The 23,295-nt window shown below is 44.0% G+C and overlaps 1 protein-coding gene across 2 annotated transcripts in view; it reads right to left on the bottom strand.

Moving 5' to 3' along the window:
* SDK2 (sidekick cell adhesion molecule 2) overlaps window positions 1-23,295 on the bottom strand; it is a 582,140-nt gene that overhangs the window by 51,993 nt on the left and 506,852 nt on the right. For both annotated transcript variants that reach the window (XM_040330991.1, XM_040330992.1), the window contains exons 19-28: window positions 17,969-18,164; window positions 17,646-17,744; window positions 12,784-12,975; window positions 11,042-11,163; window positions 9,334-9,443; window positions 9,093-9,243; window positions 6,784-7,021; window positions 4,773-4,888; window positions 1,575-1,764; window positions 662-760 (exon numbers count right to left, since the gene is read on the bottom strand). In XM_040330991.1, coding sequence (XP_040186925.1) covers window positions 662-760; window positions 1,575-1,764; window positions 4,773-4,888; window positions 6,784-7,021; window positions 9,093-9,243; window positions 9,334-9,443; window positions 11,042-11,163; window positions 12,784-12,975; window positions 17,646-17,744; window positions 17,969-18,164 — 1,513 coding nt within the window. The remainder of the gene's footprint in view (window positions 1-661; window positions 761-1,574; window positions 1,765-4,772; window positions 4,889-6,783; window positions 7,022-9,092; window positions 9,244-9,333; window positions 9,444-11,041; window positions 11,164-12,783; window positions 12,976-17,645; window positions 17,745-17,968; window positions 18,165-23,295) is intronic.

Raw genomic sequence — 23,295 nt, 5'->3', positions numbered from 1 at the left:
CGTGTCCTCCTCCGCTCCCCCTGTCCCAGATCTGTGAGGATGGAGAGTGGAGGAAGGAGCCAGTAAATCTGTCATTTACCGGCTCCTTCCTTTTCGGAATGCACAGAGTTAGCGTTCACTGACTGTCCATTCATAACTGAGCATCGTAAACTTTGTTTACAATGCTTTAGTTTATGAATGGAGAGGAGCTTCTGTCTCCTCTCCATTCATCTTCAGTGCAGCTGAGGCTACAGAGAAAGGGACTGGGGAATCTATGACCTTAGACCCTTTTTCTGTCTCAAAGGGGTGATATCTCACCAAAGACCCCCCCCCCCCCAACAGAGTTGATTAAAAAAAAAAGGAAACATTTTCATAAATATTTCAAAATTCAATTGTAAAAATAATTAAAAAATAAATAAATCACTGACATACCCCCTCAAAAAAAAAAAAGCATTTCAAGAAATAATAATTTTATAATATATATATGTGTGTGTGTAAAGAAATTAAACTGTAAGAAAAATAAATAAAAAACTAGTGACGTGGTCCACTGTCACACGACATTAAAAAAAAAAGTATCTTGCACACTCTGATTTACTAACCCAGAACAAGTATGCAGCACCATCAATTCAACTCTGAAATCTTCATTTCTAGAGAGACCAGAACCCAAATCCCCGGTTCTTACCCAAAATGATGCCGTTGGGGGCGGCTGGCGGCTGCCAGATCAGGCGGACAGAGGTCGTTCTCACCTCGGGAAAAAGTATTCCTACTGGGGGCCCTGGAACTAAAAAAATAAATAAAAAAAAGACAGATTAAGAGAAATTCCAGAATTTCTACATGCGGTCATAAAAGATTTGTTAATTGATTTTTGGAGACAAAACATTTCCACCCTCGAAAATACGCAACATATCATATTCATATCAGTTCCTAGAAAAAAAACACTGAAAGTGCTATATAATTATTTGTACCATATTGATTCTTTGTTACAAATAACATTTACAGGGAGAATGCAACTAATGTGACTATAAATGGTGCAATTAGACCTCTGAAATGCCATCTGCAGAAGATCAATTTTGAGGGGGCATCATGTCACCCTCCTCACTATTTGTTTTAACCCCTAAAAAGCCCGCAAAACAAGCATATGCATTGCACACAGTTGCAGGGAGGTTGGTGAGTGCCCCCCCCCCCCCATTCACTTGAATGGATAATGTTTGGTTGGCAGCAATGCTGTATACTGGCCTAGGGCAGCACGGAAAGAGTACCCGCCGGCTTGTGTTACACCGTTAGCCTGGGCTGAGAGACAAATCAGTCTAGCGGCTGACAGCAAGATTTTTTTCACATTTTCTGGAACAATAAATACTTTTTTTTGTAAATGGTTGAGCATGATTGATCATTTCTATTCACTTTGAATGCTTGAAAATAAAAAAAATTTAAATGTATTTTCTCCCCCAACTGTAACAAAGTGCACATTTATAAAAATGATCCCATAGGCCTTGCTCTTGCATAAAAAGTACAGCTACCACTGAAAAAAAAAAAAAAAAAAACGTTCCCAATAAATACGACTTCTCATCACATCTTCAGTGGTCCTACAATCTCACCATCATCCAGAGTTCTCTCCAGAATGGCCGGGGTGCTGGCCACGCCATCGCCTATCCTGGTGAAGGCCAAGACCTGGATCTCATACAGAACGTACTTCCCCAGATTGGTCAGCTGGACGCTGCGAGACGCGTTTCCTTCCACCAGCCAGAAATAAGGCGGATTGTCCGAGTCCTTCTCCTTGTAAAGAATCTGGAAGACAACGCATGGACGCATTTTCAGAAATCGATGGTTTGTCAATGCATGAAAAGAATAGATCCTGTGCATTATGGTGTGGTTGGGTGCAGAGCCAAAGGCGGCAAACAAGAGAAGTTCCTTATCAGTAGACATGTGCAATTTGTTTCGTCCCAAATTCGTTTTTTTTAACTAATTTAGACAAATTCGTTAATTCGGAAATATCCAAATTAATGAAAAACCCAATTAACAAACTGTTCCGAAAATTCGTAAAAATTGGAAAATTCATGATTTGAAAATCCGAAAATTTGAAAATCTGAAATAACTAACAACTTCTTAACTATTACTAACTAGTAAATTATAGGTATTGGAATTTCCTTTCAAATTTGGCTGTTAGTTAACATAATGAATCCGAAGTTAGGAATTATCAGAAATAACGAATGCCGTATCTAAACAAATGGAACGGAATTATTAATAAAATAATACGTTAATTATTATTAATAATTTGTTACATTTCATTTGTTTAGATACGGCATTCGTTATTTCTGATAATTCCTAACTTTGGATAAATTCAGATTCATTACGTTAACTAACAGCCTAATTTGAAAGGAAATTCCAATACCTGTAAAGGAATAGTAATAGTTAATAATAACTAAACTAATAATAACTTAAAGGGGTTTTCCACCCATTTTTTAAGTTTATTAAAAGTCAGCAGCTGAAAAAAGTGTATCTGCTGGCTTTTAATAAACTGACACTTACCTGCTCCTGCGTTCCAGCGACGCGCCGGCCGGGGGTCCGCTCCTCTCCCCCCCTCCCCGGCCGGCGTCTTCATTGTCACTGTGGGCAACCCGGCCGTGACAGATTTCGGCTTCACGGCCGGGCACCCACTGCGCATGCGCGCGCGGCGCTGCGCTGCTTGATTGGACAGGCGATCGCCTGGGACCTGTCACGTGTCCCAGGCGATCGTATACAGGGAGGGGCTGCCAAAAGGCGATATGACGTATCGCCTTTCCAGACCCTCGGCGGAAGGAGGAAGTGGGACAGGAAGTCCCCTTCTCCTGAAGCCCCCACTCCCCCCCCCCAAAAAAATTACATGCCAAATGTGGCATGTAAGGGGGAGAGGAGTGGGTTAAGAGGAAGTTCCATTTTTGGGTGGAACTCCTCTTTAACTATTGGCATTTCTTTTCAAATTTGGCTGTTAGAATGTAACAAATGCGAATTTATCCAAAGTTACAAATTATCCGAAATAACTAATGCCGCATCTAAACAAATGGAACGGAATTAATAATAATAATAAGTTATTTTTTTCTCTTATTATTGTTATTTATTATTAATTCATTCCGTTCCATTTGTTTAGATGCAGCATTTGTTATTTCGGAGAATTTGTAACTTTGGATAAATTGGTATTCGATACTAACAGCCAAATTTGAAAGGAAATTCCAATACCTATAATTTAATAGTTAATAATAACCAACTAATAATAACTTCACAATTAAATTATAGGTATTGGAATTTTCTTTCAAATTTGGCGGTTAGTGAACGTAATGAATACAAATCTATCCGAAGTTACGAATTATCCGAAATAACAAATGCCGCAACCTAAACAAATGTAACGGAATGAATTAATAATAAAAACTTTTTCATTATTATTTATTATTATTATTGTTATTTATTATTATTAATTTGTTTCGTTCCATCGGTTTAGATGCTGCACTCGTTATTTTGGATAATGCGCAACTTCAGATAAATTCGTATTCATTACAGTCACTAACGGCCAAATTTTAAAAGGAAATTCCAATATCTACAATATAACAGTTAATAATTAACTAATAATAACTTCACTATTAAATTATAGGTATTGGAATTTCCTTTCAAATTTGGCTGTTGGTGAACGTAACGAATTCATCCAAAGTAACGAATTATCCAAAATAATAAATGCTGCATCTAAACAAATGGAACGGAATGAATTTATAATAACAATAATAAAAACTGTTTATTATTATTAATTTGTTTCATTCCAATTGTTGAGATGCGCCACTCGTTATTTCGGATAATGCGTAACTTCGGATAAATTCGTATTTGTTACGTTCACCAACAGCCAAATTTGAAAGGAAATTCCAATACCTATAATTTATTAGTTAATTAATGGTTCTGATTTTCGGATTTTCTAATTTTCGGAAAAATTCTTTTAACGGGTTTTCGTTAATTTAAATGTTTCCAAATCAACAAATTTGTCAAAAAACAAATTCGGAACGTGAATGTAACAAATACGAATTTATCCAAAGTTATGAATTATCGGAAATAACGAACGCCGTATCCAAGCGAATGGAACGTAACAAATTAATAATAATAAATAATAACAATAAACTTTTTATCAAATAATTCCACTCCAATTGTTTAGATACGGTATTCGTTATATCGGATAAATTTGGATAAATTTGTATTTGTTACATTTAGAGCCCTTTCACACTGAAAATGCCTATAGCGCTATTTTACCGCGTTTTTACAGAGTTTTCAATTTATTTCAATGGAGAGGGGCATTTTTGGAGCATTTTTTTCAGCGTTCAAAAGCTGCTCCAAAGATGCTGCTTGCAGGACTTTTCTCAACGCTCCTCCAGCGCAACGCCTCAGTGTGAAAGGGTCCATTGAGATCCATGGGGAGCGTTTTATGAGCGCTATTTTTACCGCGAAAACGCGGAAAAAACGCACCAGTGTGAAAGGGCTCTTACTAACAGCCAAATTTGAAAGGCAATTCCAATACCTATAATGTAATAGTTATTGGTTCAGATTTTCGGATTTTCAAATTTTCAGGAAAAATTATTTAAATAGGTTTTCGTTAATTTGGATGTTTCCGATCAACGAATTTGTCAAAATTCATTAAAAAAAATTATTCGGAACAAAACTAATTGCACAAGTCCAGTGACGTGGTTGTCACAAGGTTAGCAGAGCCAAAGGGAGCAAACAAGAGAAGTTCATTATCAGGATTTACACTTTAACTCTTCACAGACGGTCACAACGCCGCTCACCTTATACCCCAGAATGAGGCCGTTCCTCTCGGATTCGGCGATCTCGCTCCAGCGCACCAATATGCTGCTCGACGTCGTGGCCAGGGCGGAGACATTGCTGGGTCCGAAGGAGGGAACTGGAAGAGAATCAGTTGGTGTGTTATGGGAGCTGTACTAGGTTTAGTATATAATGTGCTGTTTATAAACGTTTGCTACATTGTTTCCTTCTCCCTTGTCGCAGGATCGGGGCAAAGGGGGCACTATTTTCTCAACATGGCAGGCGTCTGCACGACTCAGATTATTACATGCTTTCTAATGGACCAATGAGAGATGGTTACTGGACAATTTTACTGAAGGCGTGGCTAGAAATAAAAAAAAATAAAAAATTCCTCTTGGGGGCCCAAATTTGTGGTTGCCAACCAATCCGATGGTCCAATGTGTCCTAAATATTATAATCTATTTTTTTTAAATACAGTATCTATTTCTGCAGCTTTTCATACATAAGGGGCATACAGGGGGGCCAACACCATATAATAATAATATCATTGTTCTGATGGCTGAGCCTCAAAACACACAAGTCGGTTACACTGAGATGGTGGAGAAGGTCCGGGGTCAGCTTTGCCCCACCTTGTGTGTGGTCTGCCCCCTTGTACGTGGAGTCAGAGCAGGGGACCCCAAAGGTTTCAGTACAAGGGCCACATCAGATATTACAAATATCCACAGGCTGAAAACGAAAATCACTTTTCTAAATGAATGAGTCCCGTCCCCCCCCCTTACATCAGAGTTCCCTTACTTTGATAGAGACCCTAAACTCCCCCTTTACATCAAAGTCCCTTCTTACATCAGTGTCCCCATCAAAGTCTTGCCTTACGTCAGAGTATCCCTTTACATTAAGGTTCGCAGCAAAGTTCCCCATCAAACTCCATCTTTACATCAAAGTCCCCCCTACTTTAGAGTCTCTCCTTGCATCAGGGTCCCCATCAAAGTCTCGCCTTACATCAGAGTATCCCATTACATCAGGGTCCTCATCAAGCTCCCTTAATTCAGAGTATCCTTTTACATTAGGGTCCCCACCTTAAATCAAGGTCCCCATCAAACTTCCTATTTACATCAAAGTCTCCCTTAATTTACCGTCCCTCCTTATATCAGGATGCCCATCAAAGTCCCCCTTACTTAAAGGTCCCCAATAAAGTCCCCCTTACATTAGGGTTCCCATCAAACTCCACTTACTTTAGAGTCCCTCCTTATATCAGGATGCCCATCAAAGTCCCTGTTACATCAAGGTCCCCATTAAAGTCCCCTTTTTACATCAGAGTCCTCCCTACATTAGGGTCCCCATCAAACGCCCCTTACTTTGGAGTCCCTCCTTATATCAGGGTCCCCCATCAAAGTCCCCCTTACATTAGGGCGCACATCAAAGTCCCATCAAACTCCCCCTTTACATCAAAGTTCTCTTTACTTTAGAGTCCCTACTTCTATCAGGATGCCCATCAAAGTCCCCCATACATCAAGGTCCCCCTTTACAAAAGAGTACCCCTTACATTAGTGTCTTCATCAGACTCCCCTTACTTTAGAGTCCCTCCTTATATCAGGGTGCCCATCAAAGTCCCCCTAACATCAAGGTCCCCATCAAAGTCCCCCTTTACATCATAGTCCCTCTTACATCAGGGTCCCCATCAGAGTCCCCCTTACATTAGGGTGCCATCAAACTCCCCCTTTACATCAAAGTCCTCTTTACTTAAGAGTCCCTCCTTATATCTAGGTCCCCCCTACATTAGGGTCCCCATCAAAGCCCCCCTTTACATCAAAGTCCCCTTTATTTTACAGTCCTTCCTCATATCAGAATCCCCCCTTACATCAGGTGGAAGCAGAGACCACAAGTAGCCTCTGCTGATCCCTCAATCTGTGCCCAGGGACAGATCACTGATCCTAGCTGTAGGCCATAGAAAATCTTTTAGTAACACACAACCAACTATTATATATTGGTAGAAGAATAATTCAAAGAATACAAAAAAACTGATTGCCGCGTTACCTGACTCCCTGGTCCGGGCAACCACAGCGGGGCACCAGGGTCCCGTCCCAATGGAGTTAAACGCTACAACTTGTATGGAGTATTCCGTCCATTCTTCCAGGTTCTCGATGGTGTACTCCCGCTCTACCCGGTCATGAATCACATGCGTTAACGACTCTCCTTTCCCATCGGACCTCATGTAGCGGATCTTGTAGCCCACAGATTCCGGGTTCCCGTTGTACGCCGTCTCCAGTAATGGCTGCAGAAAATGTGAGACGCGTCATTGGGGGGGTTTCTGATCATTCATTCAGCAAAGAGATACAGAGAGAAAAAGACGGAGAAGAAGAATCTCAGAGAACAAGAGGGGTTTGTCTAAAAGTGATTTATTTCTTGGTGCTTTCTGTGGGATGAGCTATGTGTGGACCTCAAATATAATATAAGGGCCCCAGAACTGAGACCTCCATGCCATGGCTTCCGTCTGTGATACCATACTTTGTGTTCATCTCCACCTTGGGGTATTCTTCATATTTCTCCGTCATTCTCCATAATTCATAGCAAAGGAGAATGGGACCCTGTAACCTTAACACTAATCCTTCCTGAAACCTAACATTTACTCCCCCCTTAACTCTAATACTAACCCACCCTGTAATCCTGGCACTAACCTCCCTGGTAACCCTGACATTAACCCTTCCTTTTACCCTAACCGTAATACTCACCCTTACATTACCTCCCAACAGTAACCTACCCTATAACTCCAAGACTAACCCTTCCTGAAATCCCAACACTAACCCACCCGTAACCCTAGCATTTACCTCCCATTAACCCACCTGTAACCCCAACACTAACCTTCCCTGTAACTTGGACCATTCTCTCCCATTAACCCACCCTGTAACCCCAACACTACCCCTCTCCCTCTCCCTGTGACCCCCCAACACTACCCCTCCCCATAAACCCAACCCTCTCTGTAACCCTAACGCTCCCTGCAACCTCAACTCCAACCTTCCCTGTAACTATGAAAATTCTCTCCCAATAAACCCAACATTACCCTCCCTGTAACCCCAACACTACCTTTCTCCCTGTGACCCCCCAACACTACCCCTCCCCATAAACCTAACCCACCCTGTAACTCTTACACTCCCTGTAACCTCAACACTAACCTTCCCTATAACTTTGACCATTCTCTCCCATTAACTCACCTTGTAACCCCAACACTACCCCTCTCTCTCTCCCTGTGACCCCCCAACACTACCACTCCCCATAAACCCAACCCACTCTGTAACCCTAACGCTCCCTGCAACCTCAACTCCAACCTTCCCTGTAACTATGAAAATTCTCTCCCAATAAACCCAACATTAACCCTCCCTGCAACAACACTACTACCCCTCTCCCTGTAACCCCAGCATTACCCCTCCCCATAATCCTAACCCACCCTGTAACCCTTAGGCTCCCTGTAACCTCAACACTTACCTTCCCTGTAACTCTGACAATTCTCTCCCATCAACACTAACCTTCCCTGTAACTGACAATTCTCTCCCATTAACCCCAACATTACCCACCCTGTAACCCCTACACTACCCCTCACCCTGTGACCCCCAACACTACCCCTTCCCATAAACCCAACCCACTCTGTAACCCTAATGCTCCCTGTAACCTCAAAACTAACCTTCCCTGTAACTATGACAATTCTCTCCCAATAAACCCAACAGTAACCCTCCCTGAAACAACAATACCCCTCCCCATAATCCTAACCCACCGTACCTAACACCAACACGACCTCTCCCTGTGACCCCAACACTACACATCTCCCAACACTACCACTCTCTGTTACCCAAACACTACCCTTCCCCATAATCCCAACCCACCCTGTAACCCTGACATTTCCCTCTCATTAGCCCACCCTGTAACCTTAACACTAACCTTCCCTGTAACTCTGACAATTCTCTCCCATTAACCCCAAAACTAATCTTCCCTGCAACTCTATTACTAACCCTCCCTGTAAACCTAACTCTACCTATAGCCCTGACACTGCTCTCACATTAACCCCAAAACTAACACTCCCAGTAACACTAACCTTCCATGCACCTCTGACAATTCTCTTCCACTAACCGCAACATTAACCCATCCTGCAACCCCAACACTACCCCTCCCTCTAACCCCAATACTAACCTCACACGAATCTTGTTAACCCCCAATACCAACCTTTCCTGTAACCCCAATACTAACTTTTCCTGTAACCCCAATACTAACCTTTCCTGTATCCCCAATACTAACCCTCCCTGTACCGCATACACAAACCTTCACGCTCGTAAGACAAAAAAAAAGCTACTTACCACCCAGCGCACCCACAGGCTGGTCTGACTGGCTGTGCGGAGGGTCACATTTGCTGGGAACATATCAGGAGGGGCCTGAAGGGTCTGTATTCTCCTGGAGGGTAGACTGGGAGGACTGGAGCCCACAATATTCACCTGTCTCATTCGAAAACTGAATTATAGAAGAATTACGTTAGAAAGGCCCACCAAAATCATAATTAGAAATTTGTGTTTTTGTGTCAATAAGAAGAAGTTCACCCACCTGTAAAAAGTGTATGGGCTTAGCCCCGGGACCACCATAGACCGGGCATTGGGTTCATTGGCTAGCTGATGTATGAGGACCCAGTCTTCAGATTCCCCTTGTGTACCAACCTATAGAAAGGAGCACAGAGATACTCAGATAGAGAAATCCCACAGACTGGCATTGGGTCTAATTTTATATACTACATTATTTCTATGGAAGAAATATTTCTCTAAACACGCAATCCCCAAACTGCAGTCTGCAGACCAAATGCGTCCCTTTGCTTGTCTCTAACCGGTCCTTGGGCCTCTGTTCCTCCCGCTAATACATATTATGGGACACAATTCTTCCCATTGACATGAACGTAGAGGTAGTATTCCTCCCCCTGATCCCAATGGTGGGCTTCTACCCCTCACACTGAGACCTACACTGGGGCATTATTCCTCCAATTGACAACAATGATGGGGCACTATTCCTCCCACTGACACCAACGATGGGGCACTATTCCCCCCACTGACACCAATGATGGGACACTATTCCTCCCACTGACACCAATGATGGGACACTATTCCCCCCACTGACACCAATGATGGGACACTATTCCTCCCACTGACACCAATGATGGGACACTATTCCTCCCACTGATACCAATGATGGGACACTATTCCTCCCACTGACACCAATGATGGGACACTATTCCTCCCACTGATACCAATAATGGGACACTATTCCTCCCACTGATACCAATGATGGGACACTATTCCTCCCACTGACACCAATGATGAGATACTATTCCTCCCACTGACACCAATGATGGGACATTACTTCTCCCACTGATACCAATGATTGGGCATTATTCCTCTTACTGACACTAATAATTAGGGTACTATTCCTTTCAATAATACCAATGATTGGGCACTATTCTTCCCACTGAACATATCTCATGTTTTTTTTTTTCCCCCATGTGGGGTTTCTCCTAAAACCCATACCAGTCCCTAATCCAGGATAATTGTCAAATACATTTTAGGAAGAACCTCATTCCATTCTCTTTTTGTGGGATCTCCATGAACATATATACCAGGCCAATATCTAGAATAAGAGTCTGACATGTGTTTTTGGTGGGAACCAGGTACCGTTATTTTTTTCATGTGGGGGTCCCCCATTAACTTCTATACCAGCCCCTCATGTGGGATAGGAGTCTGGCATAGATTTTTTTCTTAATAAATGTCAGAGTTGCTGTAGTACAGGGTTATGCAATTAGCGGACCTCCAGCTGTTGCGGAACTACAAGTCCCATGAGTCATAGCGAGACTGACAGCCACAAGCATGACCCCCAGAGGCAGAGGCATGATGGGACTTGTAGTTTTGCAATAGCTGTAGGTCCGCTAATTGAATATCCCTGCTGTAGTAGGTTGTACACATCGTACAGATTGAGGCCCCACTTCACAGGCAGGGGCAGGGCACCGCACCCCCTTCCTACCCCCCCCCCCGCTATTTTAATTAAAAGGAATGCATAATCCACACCAAATGGTATTTGAAAAATACATTTTGCTGTGGTACCTCTCCCAGGGTTCCCCCCCCCCCCCCCCCCACTGCAAACCTGCCCTGAACAAAAACCAGGCACCTTCATCTCACCCTTGGTGTCAATACAACAAAATAATTAAATGACACTATACAAGTTTTAGTACATGAGTCTGGGTATAGCCAAAATAGAGTTCCTTTGCCCTCACCTGGGCTTCTACTTGCCACCTAGAGATGGAGGTCTTCCCGTCATACCCCGGCCGGAACTGCATCGTGACAGAACGAGGGCCGATGTTACTGATGGCGACATTGGTTGGCGCTCCGGGCAGTTCTATCGGAAGAGAGAACATGGCAAATGTCTTAATTGATACAGACAGACCGGATTTCTGTAGCAAAGCTGAACTGTCCTCACATGAATGAATGAACTACTACAGGCCTAAAGGAAACCTGTCATGGGAAGGCTGGTACTGGCGACCACTCTACAAAAATGCTAGTTTCCTGGCTGCCATACTGATCCCCTGTCTTCAATACTCATTGAGTCACTGATCAAAAAACAAGTAGGCAGATTAGGAGCTCCGGACACACTTGTGGCATGCTTGTTTTTGGCCAGTAACTTAAAAGTAATAATTTTTAGACATGTGCACATTGAAATATTTTGTTTTTCGGAATTTAGTTTTCGTCCGAAAAATACATTTATTTAGTTACTCCTGAAATTCGTTTTTATGCACAAAACCATCCATTATGCATATAGGGGGTTGCGTGATAGAGAGGAGGGCGCCCGGGCAACCCTAATAAACGGGGCTGCCACTGCATCATGGGACATGTAGTTTTCTGCAACAGCTGGAGGGTCAAAGTTCGGAGATCCCTGGTGTAGTGTATGGCAACCTCAGGCCGGGCTCCAACCAGGCCAAGCCCCCAATGTGGTTCGCTCTACCCCTCTAAGCTTAATCATGGGGAATATAATTAAGCTCCAAGGGGCGGAGCGAAACATGTTGGTGGCATGACCTGGTTGGAGCTTGGGCTGAGGTTGCCATACATTACACCAGAGGTCTCCAAACTGTGGCCCGAGGGCCAGATGCGGCCCTTTGCTTGCTTTTATCCGGCCCTTGGAGCACTTTTTCATCCACTTATACCAACTTTGGGGCATAATCCCCCCCCCCCCCTTACTGAAACCAATGAAAGGGGCACAAGTCCTCCGACAGCATCAATGAAACTCAATGCATCAATGATGGGGCAAAATTTCTCCCCTTGATATCAACAATGGGCGCACAATTACTCTCACTGAAATAAACAATGGGGCATTGTTTTTTCCCACTGATGTCAGGACCTGGCCACAGTCCGGCCCTCCTAAACTATGAAGGACAGTAAACTGGCCCTTTGATTGGAAAGTTTGGAGACTCCTGCATTACACCATAGTGGGTCTGTTTTGATTTGCAGCTCAAGGGACATCAACTTCACTACATACTATAGTATTTTTCCTATTGAGTTTTTTTTTTTTTTTGGGGGGGGGGGGGGGGGGGGGAATACCACATTATGGCCACTAGATGGAGCTGATGATCATAGGAAAGAAACATATTGGACACATTATGGGGATTATTTGCAAAGGCAGTGCAAATGCAAATGCGCGACAATTTGTATTATAACCAAAATGCTTAGAGTCCAAAGAGGACACAGCTCTCTTCCATATTCATTCAACTTAATGTAATGCTTGCCTGTGCAGATTCAAAATTAGCAAGCAAGTATTTAATCACAACATTTGCACATCTTTAATAAAGGGCACAAGGTGGAAGCTTTAAATATGTCCCCTGTAGTGTTTCTGATGCTGCTTTGTGTCTGTAATAAAGAGGAAAGATACAATAAAGACGACCAGGGGGATAGGCGTTGCTTTAATTCCCATAACTATACAAAATATTAGATACCGTTTTTAAGCGCCCTGCTTCGGTATACCGACCTGGAGGCACTCCGGAGGAGATGGTGGATGAGGCCACGGCCCCCTGGCCCTTGGAAGTCATCCCGGCCACCTGAATGGTGTAGGTGGTGAGAGAGGTGAGGCCGGTCACGCGGTACTCCAGAGTGACGTTGGGGAGGTAATGCGTCACTCTGGTGTTGGTCTGGTTAAATTCCTCCCAGGAGATCTTGTATCCTAAAAAAAAAACACAACAAAAAAACAACATTACCATTCCCCCCGCATGCCACTTTCCAATGGGTGTGAATCCATTGCTAACACAGACATTTCTGTTATGAATAGCAAGACTTGACCTGACGAAAATCTTACAAAGTCCCAAACACAGCAAGGCTGAGGAGATCTCCATCCTCCAAAGGACACTAAACAAAACAGAGCATGGTTTTGTGTGAGGTGCTATAGCCTCTAGGGCTAGCCTACAGTTTTTTTGTGCCTAGTATCCATTCCTCCTGTAGGTGGCAACATAACCCATGGCTTCATAATTAGAAAGTCTGAGTCTCTCAATGGACAATAGAGAAATACAGCTTTTCATGATCCTTTAGAAAAATTGGGCTGTACAGGGGCGGAACCATGACAATTTCAGGAAAGGTCTTTCAAACTTGCAACTGAATTAATTAATAATCATCAAAAGAGGAAGAAGGGAAACTATAAAATTCTTATAACACAGGTTTGTCACTGTATACTGTAAACTATAAGGCCAAAAATGTGTGAACATCCATCAGACCTACCTAAAGTACGTAGACACCTCTCCAAATGATGGAGTTCAAGTGTCTCCAGTGAAGGGTCCTATTATTATTGCATAATACAGAGTTGCCGTAGAAAATTGTGCCCTACTATCTTTGTGGTAACAGTTTGGTATAGACCCTTTTCTGTTCCACCATCACTGTGCCCCTGTGTACAAAGCTAGCTCCATAAAAACATGGGTTGACCAGTTTGGACCAGCTCCATAAAGACATAGGTTGATCAGTTTGAACCAGTTTCATAAAAATATGGGTTGACCAGTTTGAACCAGCACCATAAAGACATGGGTTGAGCAGTTTGGACCAGCTCCATAAAAACATGGGTTGACCAGTTTGAACTAGCTCCATAAAGACATAGGTTGATCAGTTTGAACCAGTTTCATAAAAATATGGGTTGACCAGTTTGAACTAGCTCCATAAAGACATAGGTTGATCAGTTTGAACCAGTTCCATAAAAATATGGGTTGACCAGTTTGAACCAGCACCATAAAGACATGGGTTGAGCAGTTTCGACCAGCTCCATAAAAACATGGGTTGACCAGTTTGAACCAGTTCCATAAAGATATGGGTTGATCAGTTTGGACCAGCTCCATAAAATCATGGGTTGACCAGTTTGAACCAGCCCCATAAAGACATTGGTTGCCTAGTTTGAACCACCACCATAAATACATAAGTGGACTAAGTTTGGTGTGCAGGAACTTGTGTGTTCTGACCTCATCCCTACTGAACACTTGTGGGATGAATTGGAACAGACCTACCTAAAGTATGTAGACACCTCTCCAAATGATGGAGTTCAAGTGTCTCCAGTGAAGGGTTCTATTATTATTGCATCATACAGAGTTGCTGTAGACAATTGTGCCCTTACCCTACTATCTTTGTGGTAACAGTTTGGTGTAGAACATTTTCTGTTCCACCATCACTGTGCCCCTGTGTAGAAAGCTAGCTCCATAAAGACATGGGTTGACTGGTTTAAACCAGTTCCATAAAAACATGGGTTGACCAGTTTGAACAAGCTCGATAAAGACATGGGTTGATCAGTTTGAACCAGCTCCATAAAAACATGGGTTGACCAGTTTGAACCAGTTCCGTAAAAACATGGGTTGACCAAGTTTGAACCAGCTCCATAAAGACATAGGTTAATAAGTTTGGACCAGCTCCATAAAGACATGGGTTGACCAGTTTGAACCAGCTCCATAAAGACATGGGTTGACCATTTTGAACCAGCACCATAAAGACATAAATGGACTAGTTTGAACCACTTCCATAAAAACATGGGTTGACCAGTTTGAACCGGCACCATAAAGACATAAATGGACTAGTTTGAACCAGTTCCATAAAAACATAGGTTGACCAGTTTAAACCAGTTCCATAAAGACATGGGTTGACCAGTTTGAACCAGCACCATAAAGACATAAGTGGACTAGTTTGGTGTCCTAAACTCATCTGTACTGAACACCTTTGGGATGAATTGGAACACTGATTGCAATTCAGGTCTTCCAATCCAAGACCTCACAAATGTTCTTTTGGATCACAGGGGTTCTAGCCTTCCCCTGCGTCTTCAGCCTTATGGCAACAGTTTTTGAAAGGTCCCTTCAAATTCCAGCATGACTGATCACAAAGCTCCATTAACAGTCCTGTCCTTAACCCTATTGAATCTTCTCATCCATCGTCAGTACCTGACCTTACAAATGGGCACAACTTCCCAGAGACACCCTCCAAAAGCTTGTGGAAAGCCGGAGAGGGGCAATTCCATATTAATTCCCATGGGTTGATGGTCAGGTGTCCACACATTTTGACCAAGCTTCTTTCTACTACTAAACCTTTCTAACTGGTTGAACTAGTCATTGGACACCTTTTGAAGGCTTCTCATCAGGGATGTGATCGGCGTTATAGATTTTGTTCAGGTGCGAGTGTTCGGTGGGGATTGGGGGTTTAAAAAATGTGTCCAACTTCTATTCTTTCCTTCATAATAAGAAGTGGCACCACGAGATATTTGCCTATGCTTTTTCTCATAATCAGTCATCATTGGGTGAGCCAAGCATAAATGATTATGTCACATCTAGCCGACTGACATACGCTGCCAACCAGCCACCCTAGAATGCCTATGGCCAAATTTACATGATCTGAACCAGAATGAAGCAGTTAACAGAGGACTTTAGATGAAAGATCCTAATCTGCCGTATTTGTTATAAGATTCCAATCACAGTTATGCTAATCAGGTTCGGCCTGGGGACAAAAAGGAAAAAAAGCAATTTGTGCAAAATGAATTGCGGCGAGCGTCAGGTATTGTTACCTCGTATATAGAGAGACATCAATATATCTCACGGAGCTCAGGGATTCTCCGAATGAACTTTAGGTAAAGTGGACCTGACATTTCCAGAGATGCCTTAAAAACTTTATATCATTTGTCTAATTGCCTCTGCCCGGTGCAAAAAGGAACTCTTTCAATTACGGTTTTATTGGCCAGCGCTGGTTTTTAGAGACAGTTTATGAATTTCTAAAAGCATGACAGGCCCACTTAAAGGGCAGCACTTATTAACGATGACATGGCTCTTCGAGGAGGGGGGGGGGGATTTATAAGCATGACAGCTGGACTTTAAGTTTAAAAACTATAGAGCAGTGGTTCTCATCCTTCTAGTGCCGAGACCCCTTGAAAAATGTCCCAAGTTGTGGGGACCCCTAACAGTAAAATTTATTTTCGTATTGTGGGTTGTCAGCACCCAAGGCAAGATAAGTAATTTGTGCCCCTAACCCATGGCCATTTAGCGCTCCCTCAGTCCCTTCAACTTGTACAATATTAAATCCCCTTATGGTACATTTTAGGATGTACCACTTTCTTTGTTCTTCTTTCTTTCCCTTTTATCTCTCTCTCTATGCTAATTTCTTGGAGGTTTTTTTTCCCCCATCCCTCTCTTTCGCCATCCTTGTTCTTTCTATTATTGTTTATCTTTATTTTTCTTTGTTTCTTCCCCTCTTTTCCTCTAGTATTCTCTATTTTTATTCCTTCTCTTACTCCTTGGTGGGGGGGAATGGGATGAGTGCTGGGGGGAGTTCTGATCAGCCAACTTAGGTGCTCTTGATGAAGGTCATCTGGAGATTTGAGAACTGTAGTGGGGACTTTTAATGGCAACTATAATCACAGGTAGTGTTACTCACTGTGTCTCCGACTTTGTGTTGTCTTGTAGCAGTGACACCTATGCTGAAATCAGCAGATAGGGTCTCCTCCAGCTCCTCCCACTTCACATCCCTCACCAGACAGCTGACCTCTAGTCTCTGCCCCCCCCCCCCCCCCAACCATCCCATGAACTGAATGGGCGGCTGCGAAGAGGCTGAGTGGGCGGCCACGGGCTTCATGAACAGCCCAGCTGAGCGGCCGCGAAAAGGCTGGGAGAGCGGTGCAGGCTTTAGAAACAGCCCAGGATTCGGTGACCCCTGGCAAATCATGATTCGACACTCGAGGGGGTCCCGACCCCCAGGTTGAGAACCACTGCTATAGAGGGAAAAGACGATTTTCTGTATTATCCTATAAAACACAAGAGAACAGCATCCAGATTTAAAAATATAAATATATAAAAGTTGGGGTTCGTTCCGCATACTCATTGGAACTGAAGAAGTGGTTTGCAGAAGCTATGGAATGTCTTCAACATTACAGAACAGGTCCATCTGAATGTGACTAACTACTGCTGGACAGTGGAGGTGCGTCCTTAAGGGCGCAGGAGCGCCGCCCCATCTCTCCTGTCACTCTCTAAACACCATAGATAGATTCCTGTATTGCTGCCGACACCCCCTATTTAGGTTCCGGAATCCTTTTCAGTCACAGGGCACCTGAATTATAGCGGTGGGGGTGTTATTTGGAAGCACCCGATTAGAGCCTTTTGCTCTAATAGGCGTACAAAAAAGTGAGAAGCGGGCGCAACTCTGTGCGTTCTTTCTCACTCAGCTCAGTGTTAGCAAAGCCGAAGGAAGTAGATTTATTCTAACTTCCTAACACAGGACTGCAAAACAAACCTGACAAGGGTATGACACATCTTTTTTATTCACAAAGGTGATTGTGGGTTCATGTAGATAAGGTGGCTCCTCTACGATATTCAGCAGTCTTTAGGGACCTACCTGCCAGGAGACCATTCTTCTCAGCGGGCTCTTGCCAGGTCACTCTTAAGGAGGTGTCCAGAATGTCATCAAATCCAAGACTCCGCACAGGGCCAGGCACTGAAATCACACAAAGAGGGGTTCATACATTCAATGCCACTTAATATATTGATGTAGTTCAGTGTAATTCTTTAATTCAGAGGGGGGAAAATCCAAGTCTAAAAAGTAAAAAAAAAAAAAGCAAAGCAAAGCAGACGCAACATATGATGAGTACTGTAAGGTCACCATTTTATTTAGTGACAGGCGCTTTGATTGGCAAAATTGGTCAAACCCAAGAGCCATACCATCTTCATGAGTCCAGACAAGCTGCGGAGGACTGCGGGGTCCATCTCCTGGGGTGGTGAAGCACAGGACTGAGGTCAGATAGCTGTGGAATTTCTTCAGGCCGGAGATGAAGCCCACATGAGCGCCGTCTTGGAAGCTGGGCCGCACAATGACCACGGAGACGTCGTCCTCCTGAGCCGGATCCCAGGTGATCAGCTGTGGAGGAGAAACCGGAGAACAAAACGTGTTTACTGCACATTTTATGGTCTTCCACATTGGGAGGAAAGCGATGGGAAATCTAAGACTGTACAGTTATCACCAGAACAGAGGGGAAATCTTCATAATCGGGACACCTTTTCAGGCTAAGATGGAATTTCCATCACTTTGGCTAATTACCGTATATACCCGAATATAAGCCAAGGCACCTAATTTAACCACAAAAAAATGGGAAAACGTATTGACTCGAGTATAAGCCTAGCGTGTCCATCTGCATGCCTCACTGTGTCCATGCCTCACTGTGCCCATGCCTCACTTTGCCAATGCCTCACTGAGTCCATGCCTCACCGTGCCCATGCCTCACCGTGCCTCATTTTGCCTCACTGTGTCCATGTGCATGCTTCGCTGTGTCCAAGCATCACTGTGCCCATGCCTCACTGTGCCCATGCCTCACTGTGCCCATGCCTCACTGTGCCCATGGCTAGACTGATGTTTAACATGGGAGTCTATATAAGGGGTGCCCGGCATTGAAAAATCGGTAATCCCCAGCCGTTGGTTCTCCAGACAACAAACTTTGAGGAGAAATGGGGCTACATGTGTGCCAAGTTCCGGGTCCAGGGGACCTACGACTAGCCGGTACCGGGTCCCCAAATTCACAGGAGAAATTACAGTTTAACATGGGAGTCTATGGAAGGGGTGCCGGGCTTTGAAAAATCGGTGCTCCCCGTCCGTAGGTCCCCCGGACAACAAACTTTGCACACTTGTAGAGGAAGAGAGGGGCACCTACAGCTATCCAGTAACGGGTCCCCAAAGTCCCGGAGATCAGGCGCAAAAAGGTGACTCAAGAATAAGCCGAGGAGGGGCATTTTCAGCGCAAAAAATTTTGCTGAAAAACTCGGCTTACCACTAAAGGACCAAGCCTATTTTTCAGACTCGGTGATTACAAGTTAAAAACATTTTTTTTGCTAAGAAAATTACTTAGAACCCCCAAACATTTTTTTTTCTAACACCTGGGAGAATAAAATGGCGGTCGTTGCCATACTTTTTTTCACACTGTATTTGCGCAGCGGTCTTACAAGCGAATTTTTTAGCGAAAAAGTACACTTTTTGAATTAAAAAATAAGACAACAGTAAAGTTAGACCAATTATTTTTTTGATATTGTGAAAGATGATGTTACGCCGAGTAAGTTGATACCCAACATGTCACGCTTCAAAATTGCGCCCGCTCGTGGAATGGCCATGTCAAACTTTTACCCTTAAAAATATCCATAGGCGACGTTTAAATAAAATTCTACAGGTTGCATGTTTTGCGTTACAGAGGGGGTTTAGCGCTCGAAATATTGCTCTCGCTCTAAGGATGTCGGCGATACCTCACATGTGTGGTTTGCATACCGTTTTTATATGCGGGCGTTGCTCACGTATGCGTTCGTTTTATTGCATTTTAGTGTAAATATGATGTCTTTTTGACCCCAGATCTCATTTAAGAGGACCTGTCATGCTTTTTTCTAATACAAAGGGATGTTTACATTTCTTGTAATAGGAATAAAAGTGACAATTTTTTTTTTAATTTTGGAATTTCGGATTTCCGAATTTCTGAATTTCCAAATTTCCGAAATTTTATAGAAATAATGAATTTTAAAATGCAATGTAAATGTTTGCCGATAATCTGAGCTTGATAAATCGGTGTGCTAATATAGTTGCACCACCCACTTGTGTGACATTAGCGAATTAATATTCACCAATATCTACCTGCTTCTCCTCTCAATCTCCCCGCTGCATCTCCTCCCGAGTCCCGGCGGTCACTTCTCCTTCTGGCCAATTGGGTCTTCAGGCTCCCGCCCCCAATCGGGTCTTTGGACTCCAGCCCAATCGGCCAGGATTTTTAAGACCTGATTGGCTGGTAGACCCAAGACCTGATTGGCCAGGAGGAGAAGTGACCGCAGGAGGAGATTGCAGGGGGGAAGCCGCCGATGTCCCGACCTGTATGGGGGTAGGTGTGGGGCTGGCTGGCGAGTGGACGGGCAAGTGAGTGATTGTGGGGGGCCAGATTTGTTTGCCGCCCCCCCCCCCCCCTCCAAAAAAATTGAGCACCACCCGCCACTGGTCCTGCCCCTCTGGTAGGTTTTTTGCTTAGGCGAATGGTGAGCACAGTGCTCGCCATGCCTCCTAAGATATACACATCTCTGGAGGCATAGCCATTCATTCAGATAGGAGGAAGGGGTGTGCCAGCTGACCCAAAAGAGCCGGTGCCCGTTGGGCCTCTTGATGACATCACAAACAACATGGAGGCAGGGGACAGAACGGTGGCAAAAGATAAGATATCAGCTGGACAACACTGGATCCTTGGGTGGGCGAGCATAATGCACCATATGGTAAGGGGGGGTAAAAAAATTAGGGGGCATGAAAAGATCTGCTTTAGTATAATGTTTAAGGGGGTTTAACTAATCTTCAGGCCTAAGATTATTTTTTAAACAAGTGCAAGAAACTGCTTTGGCAGTGAAAGTGTTGGGTGAAGTCCAATGATACATTTGGAGACATGTTGGGCGTAGTGTTGTAGTCGGTTGTTGTTGGGGAACTCACCCAAAGCCTGTTTGAACCCCTCGATCAAGGACACCTGGCCCTGAGCCCCGCTCGGTACACCTTCTCTGGTCTGGTGACTCCTCAGGTTCCAGAGTTCGCCTGGACCAGCTAACCCGCCATCTTCCTAATACCCGCATTAATGATTGTATATGTCTGGTGTTCTTTTTTCTGACCTGTTACTATGTTACAATTTGTTTCTATTGTATCCTCTTCATACGTCGCCATCTGTTGCCTGGAAGGAATGTGACCCGGCTCGGGAAAAGCTTTGCTCCGGCCACTCAAAGCACAAAGCCGCATTCTTTCCTCCACTTCATAATAAATTCAGCTCAAACCTCCGGCTGCCACCGTTATTTTTCCATCTGGAATTTTACAGACTGCCCTGGCCTGGACTCATATGTTTTAGCAGTTTTATGGTTTGAGACCGAGCGAGTTACAACACAGTAAAGCCCAACGGTGTAAGTAAATGAGGTCCAATGCAACATTTCCATAGGGGGAGGGGGGGCGGCGACCTTGTTTTCCATATCGGTGGAAATTGATGGAGAGTCAATCTCAAGGTATGTAAGTGGACCAATCCTCAGATGTACTGTAGTTAGGGTTGCCACCTGCCCGGGATTCACCTGGACAGTATGGGTTTTGAAGCAGACTGAAACCCGGACATATTATTCAGACCGTACTCCTAAGTAACCAAGATAGTCACACACAAATCTGTTAGCATCTGGGAGCTAATCCATGCACCCAACCCCTAATCTACATGCAGGGCGTCGGACGCATGGATTCCAATGGGGTTTTCTTTTTTTTGAAGCACATGATTAAAGCCAAGGGCTCTAATTGGCTTAAAAAAAGGATGGGCTCGGGGCGCAAAGCACTGTGCCCCAAGCCCATCCTCTTGTGTCACAATAGTGAATTAATATTTGCTACTGTCTTCCTGATTCTCCTCCTGGACAATCGGGAAGCAGCTCCTGAGACCCGATTAGCCAGGAATCTTTTATGGTTTGGTGACGGTCCAAGCCTTGCAACTTTGTTGGCCAGCTTGGCCCGGTACAGGAAATAACTTCACCTAACCTATTTTAAGCAGTTAAAGCAACAGTTTATTTTTTTTTCTTTTCAACGGTCGGAAAATAAAAAAAAAAATAATATGACTGTGGGAAAGCAAACCCCAGCATTCTTTTATGGTTTGGTCCAAGTCTTGCAACTTTGTTGGCCAGCTTGGGCCGGTACAAGAAATAGGAAAATACCAGATCTACGGGCAGGATCCCAGGTGATACATCTATGTAACTGAGGAACGGGGTGGGGGGGGGGGGGGGGGGGACGTAAAAATACAAAAACTGCTGTTTTAATGCCATTGTGTCATTTTTTTTCTTTTTAATCCAGCCCGTAGTTCCATTCTGAAGTTTAGTTTGGATTGAGCGGACCCTTTAAAAGTTCGCAGTCATGAAAAGTTCAACTTGCAGAAAGGTTGCATCTTCCGGGTGCGTTCCAAGGGTGACTTTATTGTGCGGCGCTTTGTGTTCATGATCCTGCATTCATTGTCTGCGCTGCCTATCCATAATACAGCAGACACATAATGCAGGGCTTCTGGACTGTATAAACAAAATCTGTTAAACGCTCCCCCTTCCAGACAGCGGTTTATAGGAGATGCGTGCTGTGCAAGCTCTGCTGCTCTCACCGACTCACAGTAACAGATTAGCTGCATTAGGCGGATTGTTGAATCTTATTATTACATTACAAGGACAAGTGAGTAAGATTGGCATCAATCCCACACTGCCGCCGTCAGCCACTAGATGTCAGCGGTGCAGCGCGGAACGGCAGTCTACCGGCAGAGAGGGCTGGAGCGCCAGCAAATGAAATGTACAATGCAGTCCATAAATAGTGCAATTACCGAGGCACTCCTGGGTCCTGTATACAATACACTGTTTTACCGGAGCAAGAGTAGTTCATATCGGCGGCATACGCAGGACTGAGGAGTTTAATGGACGCCTATATTGTGGTTTCCGAGCTTTAAGGATCGCCAGGGAAAAGTGCGGTCACGTTATCTGGATTTATTTAAAAAAAATACAGTGTATAGATCCCTGTAATGGACTTTTTTTTTAAAGTCGAAAGGTCTTCAGCGCTGGGAGCTAAGTGCTGGTAGTTAAGATTCCAGTACAGAGAGCATACTCCATGTCTACAGTCTCCGCCACAGTAACCCTTCCTGTAATATTACTACAAATCTCTCCACTAACCCCAACCCTTCCACTAACATGAACCCCAGCCCTGCCACTAACATGAACCCCAACCCTGCCACTAACATGAACCCCCAACCCTTTCACTAACCCTCCCTAACACTAACCCCAACCCTACCACTAACCCCAACCCTTCCACCAACACAAAACCCAACCCTTTGACTAACCCCAACCCTTACACTAGTACGAACCCCAACCCTTCCACCAACCCCAACCCTTCCACTAACACAAACCCCAACCCTTCCACTAACACAAACCCCAACCCTTTCACTAACCCTCCCTAACACTAACCCCAACCCTACCACTAACACGAACCCCAACGCTTCCAC

The sequence above is a fragment of the Rana temporaria genome, chromosome 12, assembly GCF_905171775.1.
Source record: "Rana temporaria chromosome 12, aRanTem1.1, whole genome shotgun sequence".
Classification (NCBI taxonomy): Eukaryota; Metazoa; Chordata; class Amphibia; order Anura; family Ranidae; genus Rana; species Rana temporaria.
The sequence above is the reverse complement of the archived record's forward strand: the minus strand, read 5'-3'. Positions and strand labels throughout refer to the sequence as shown.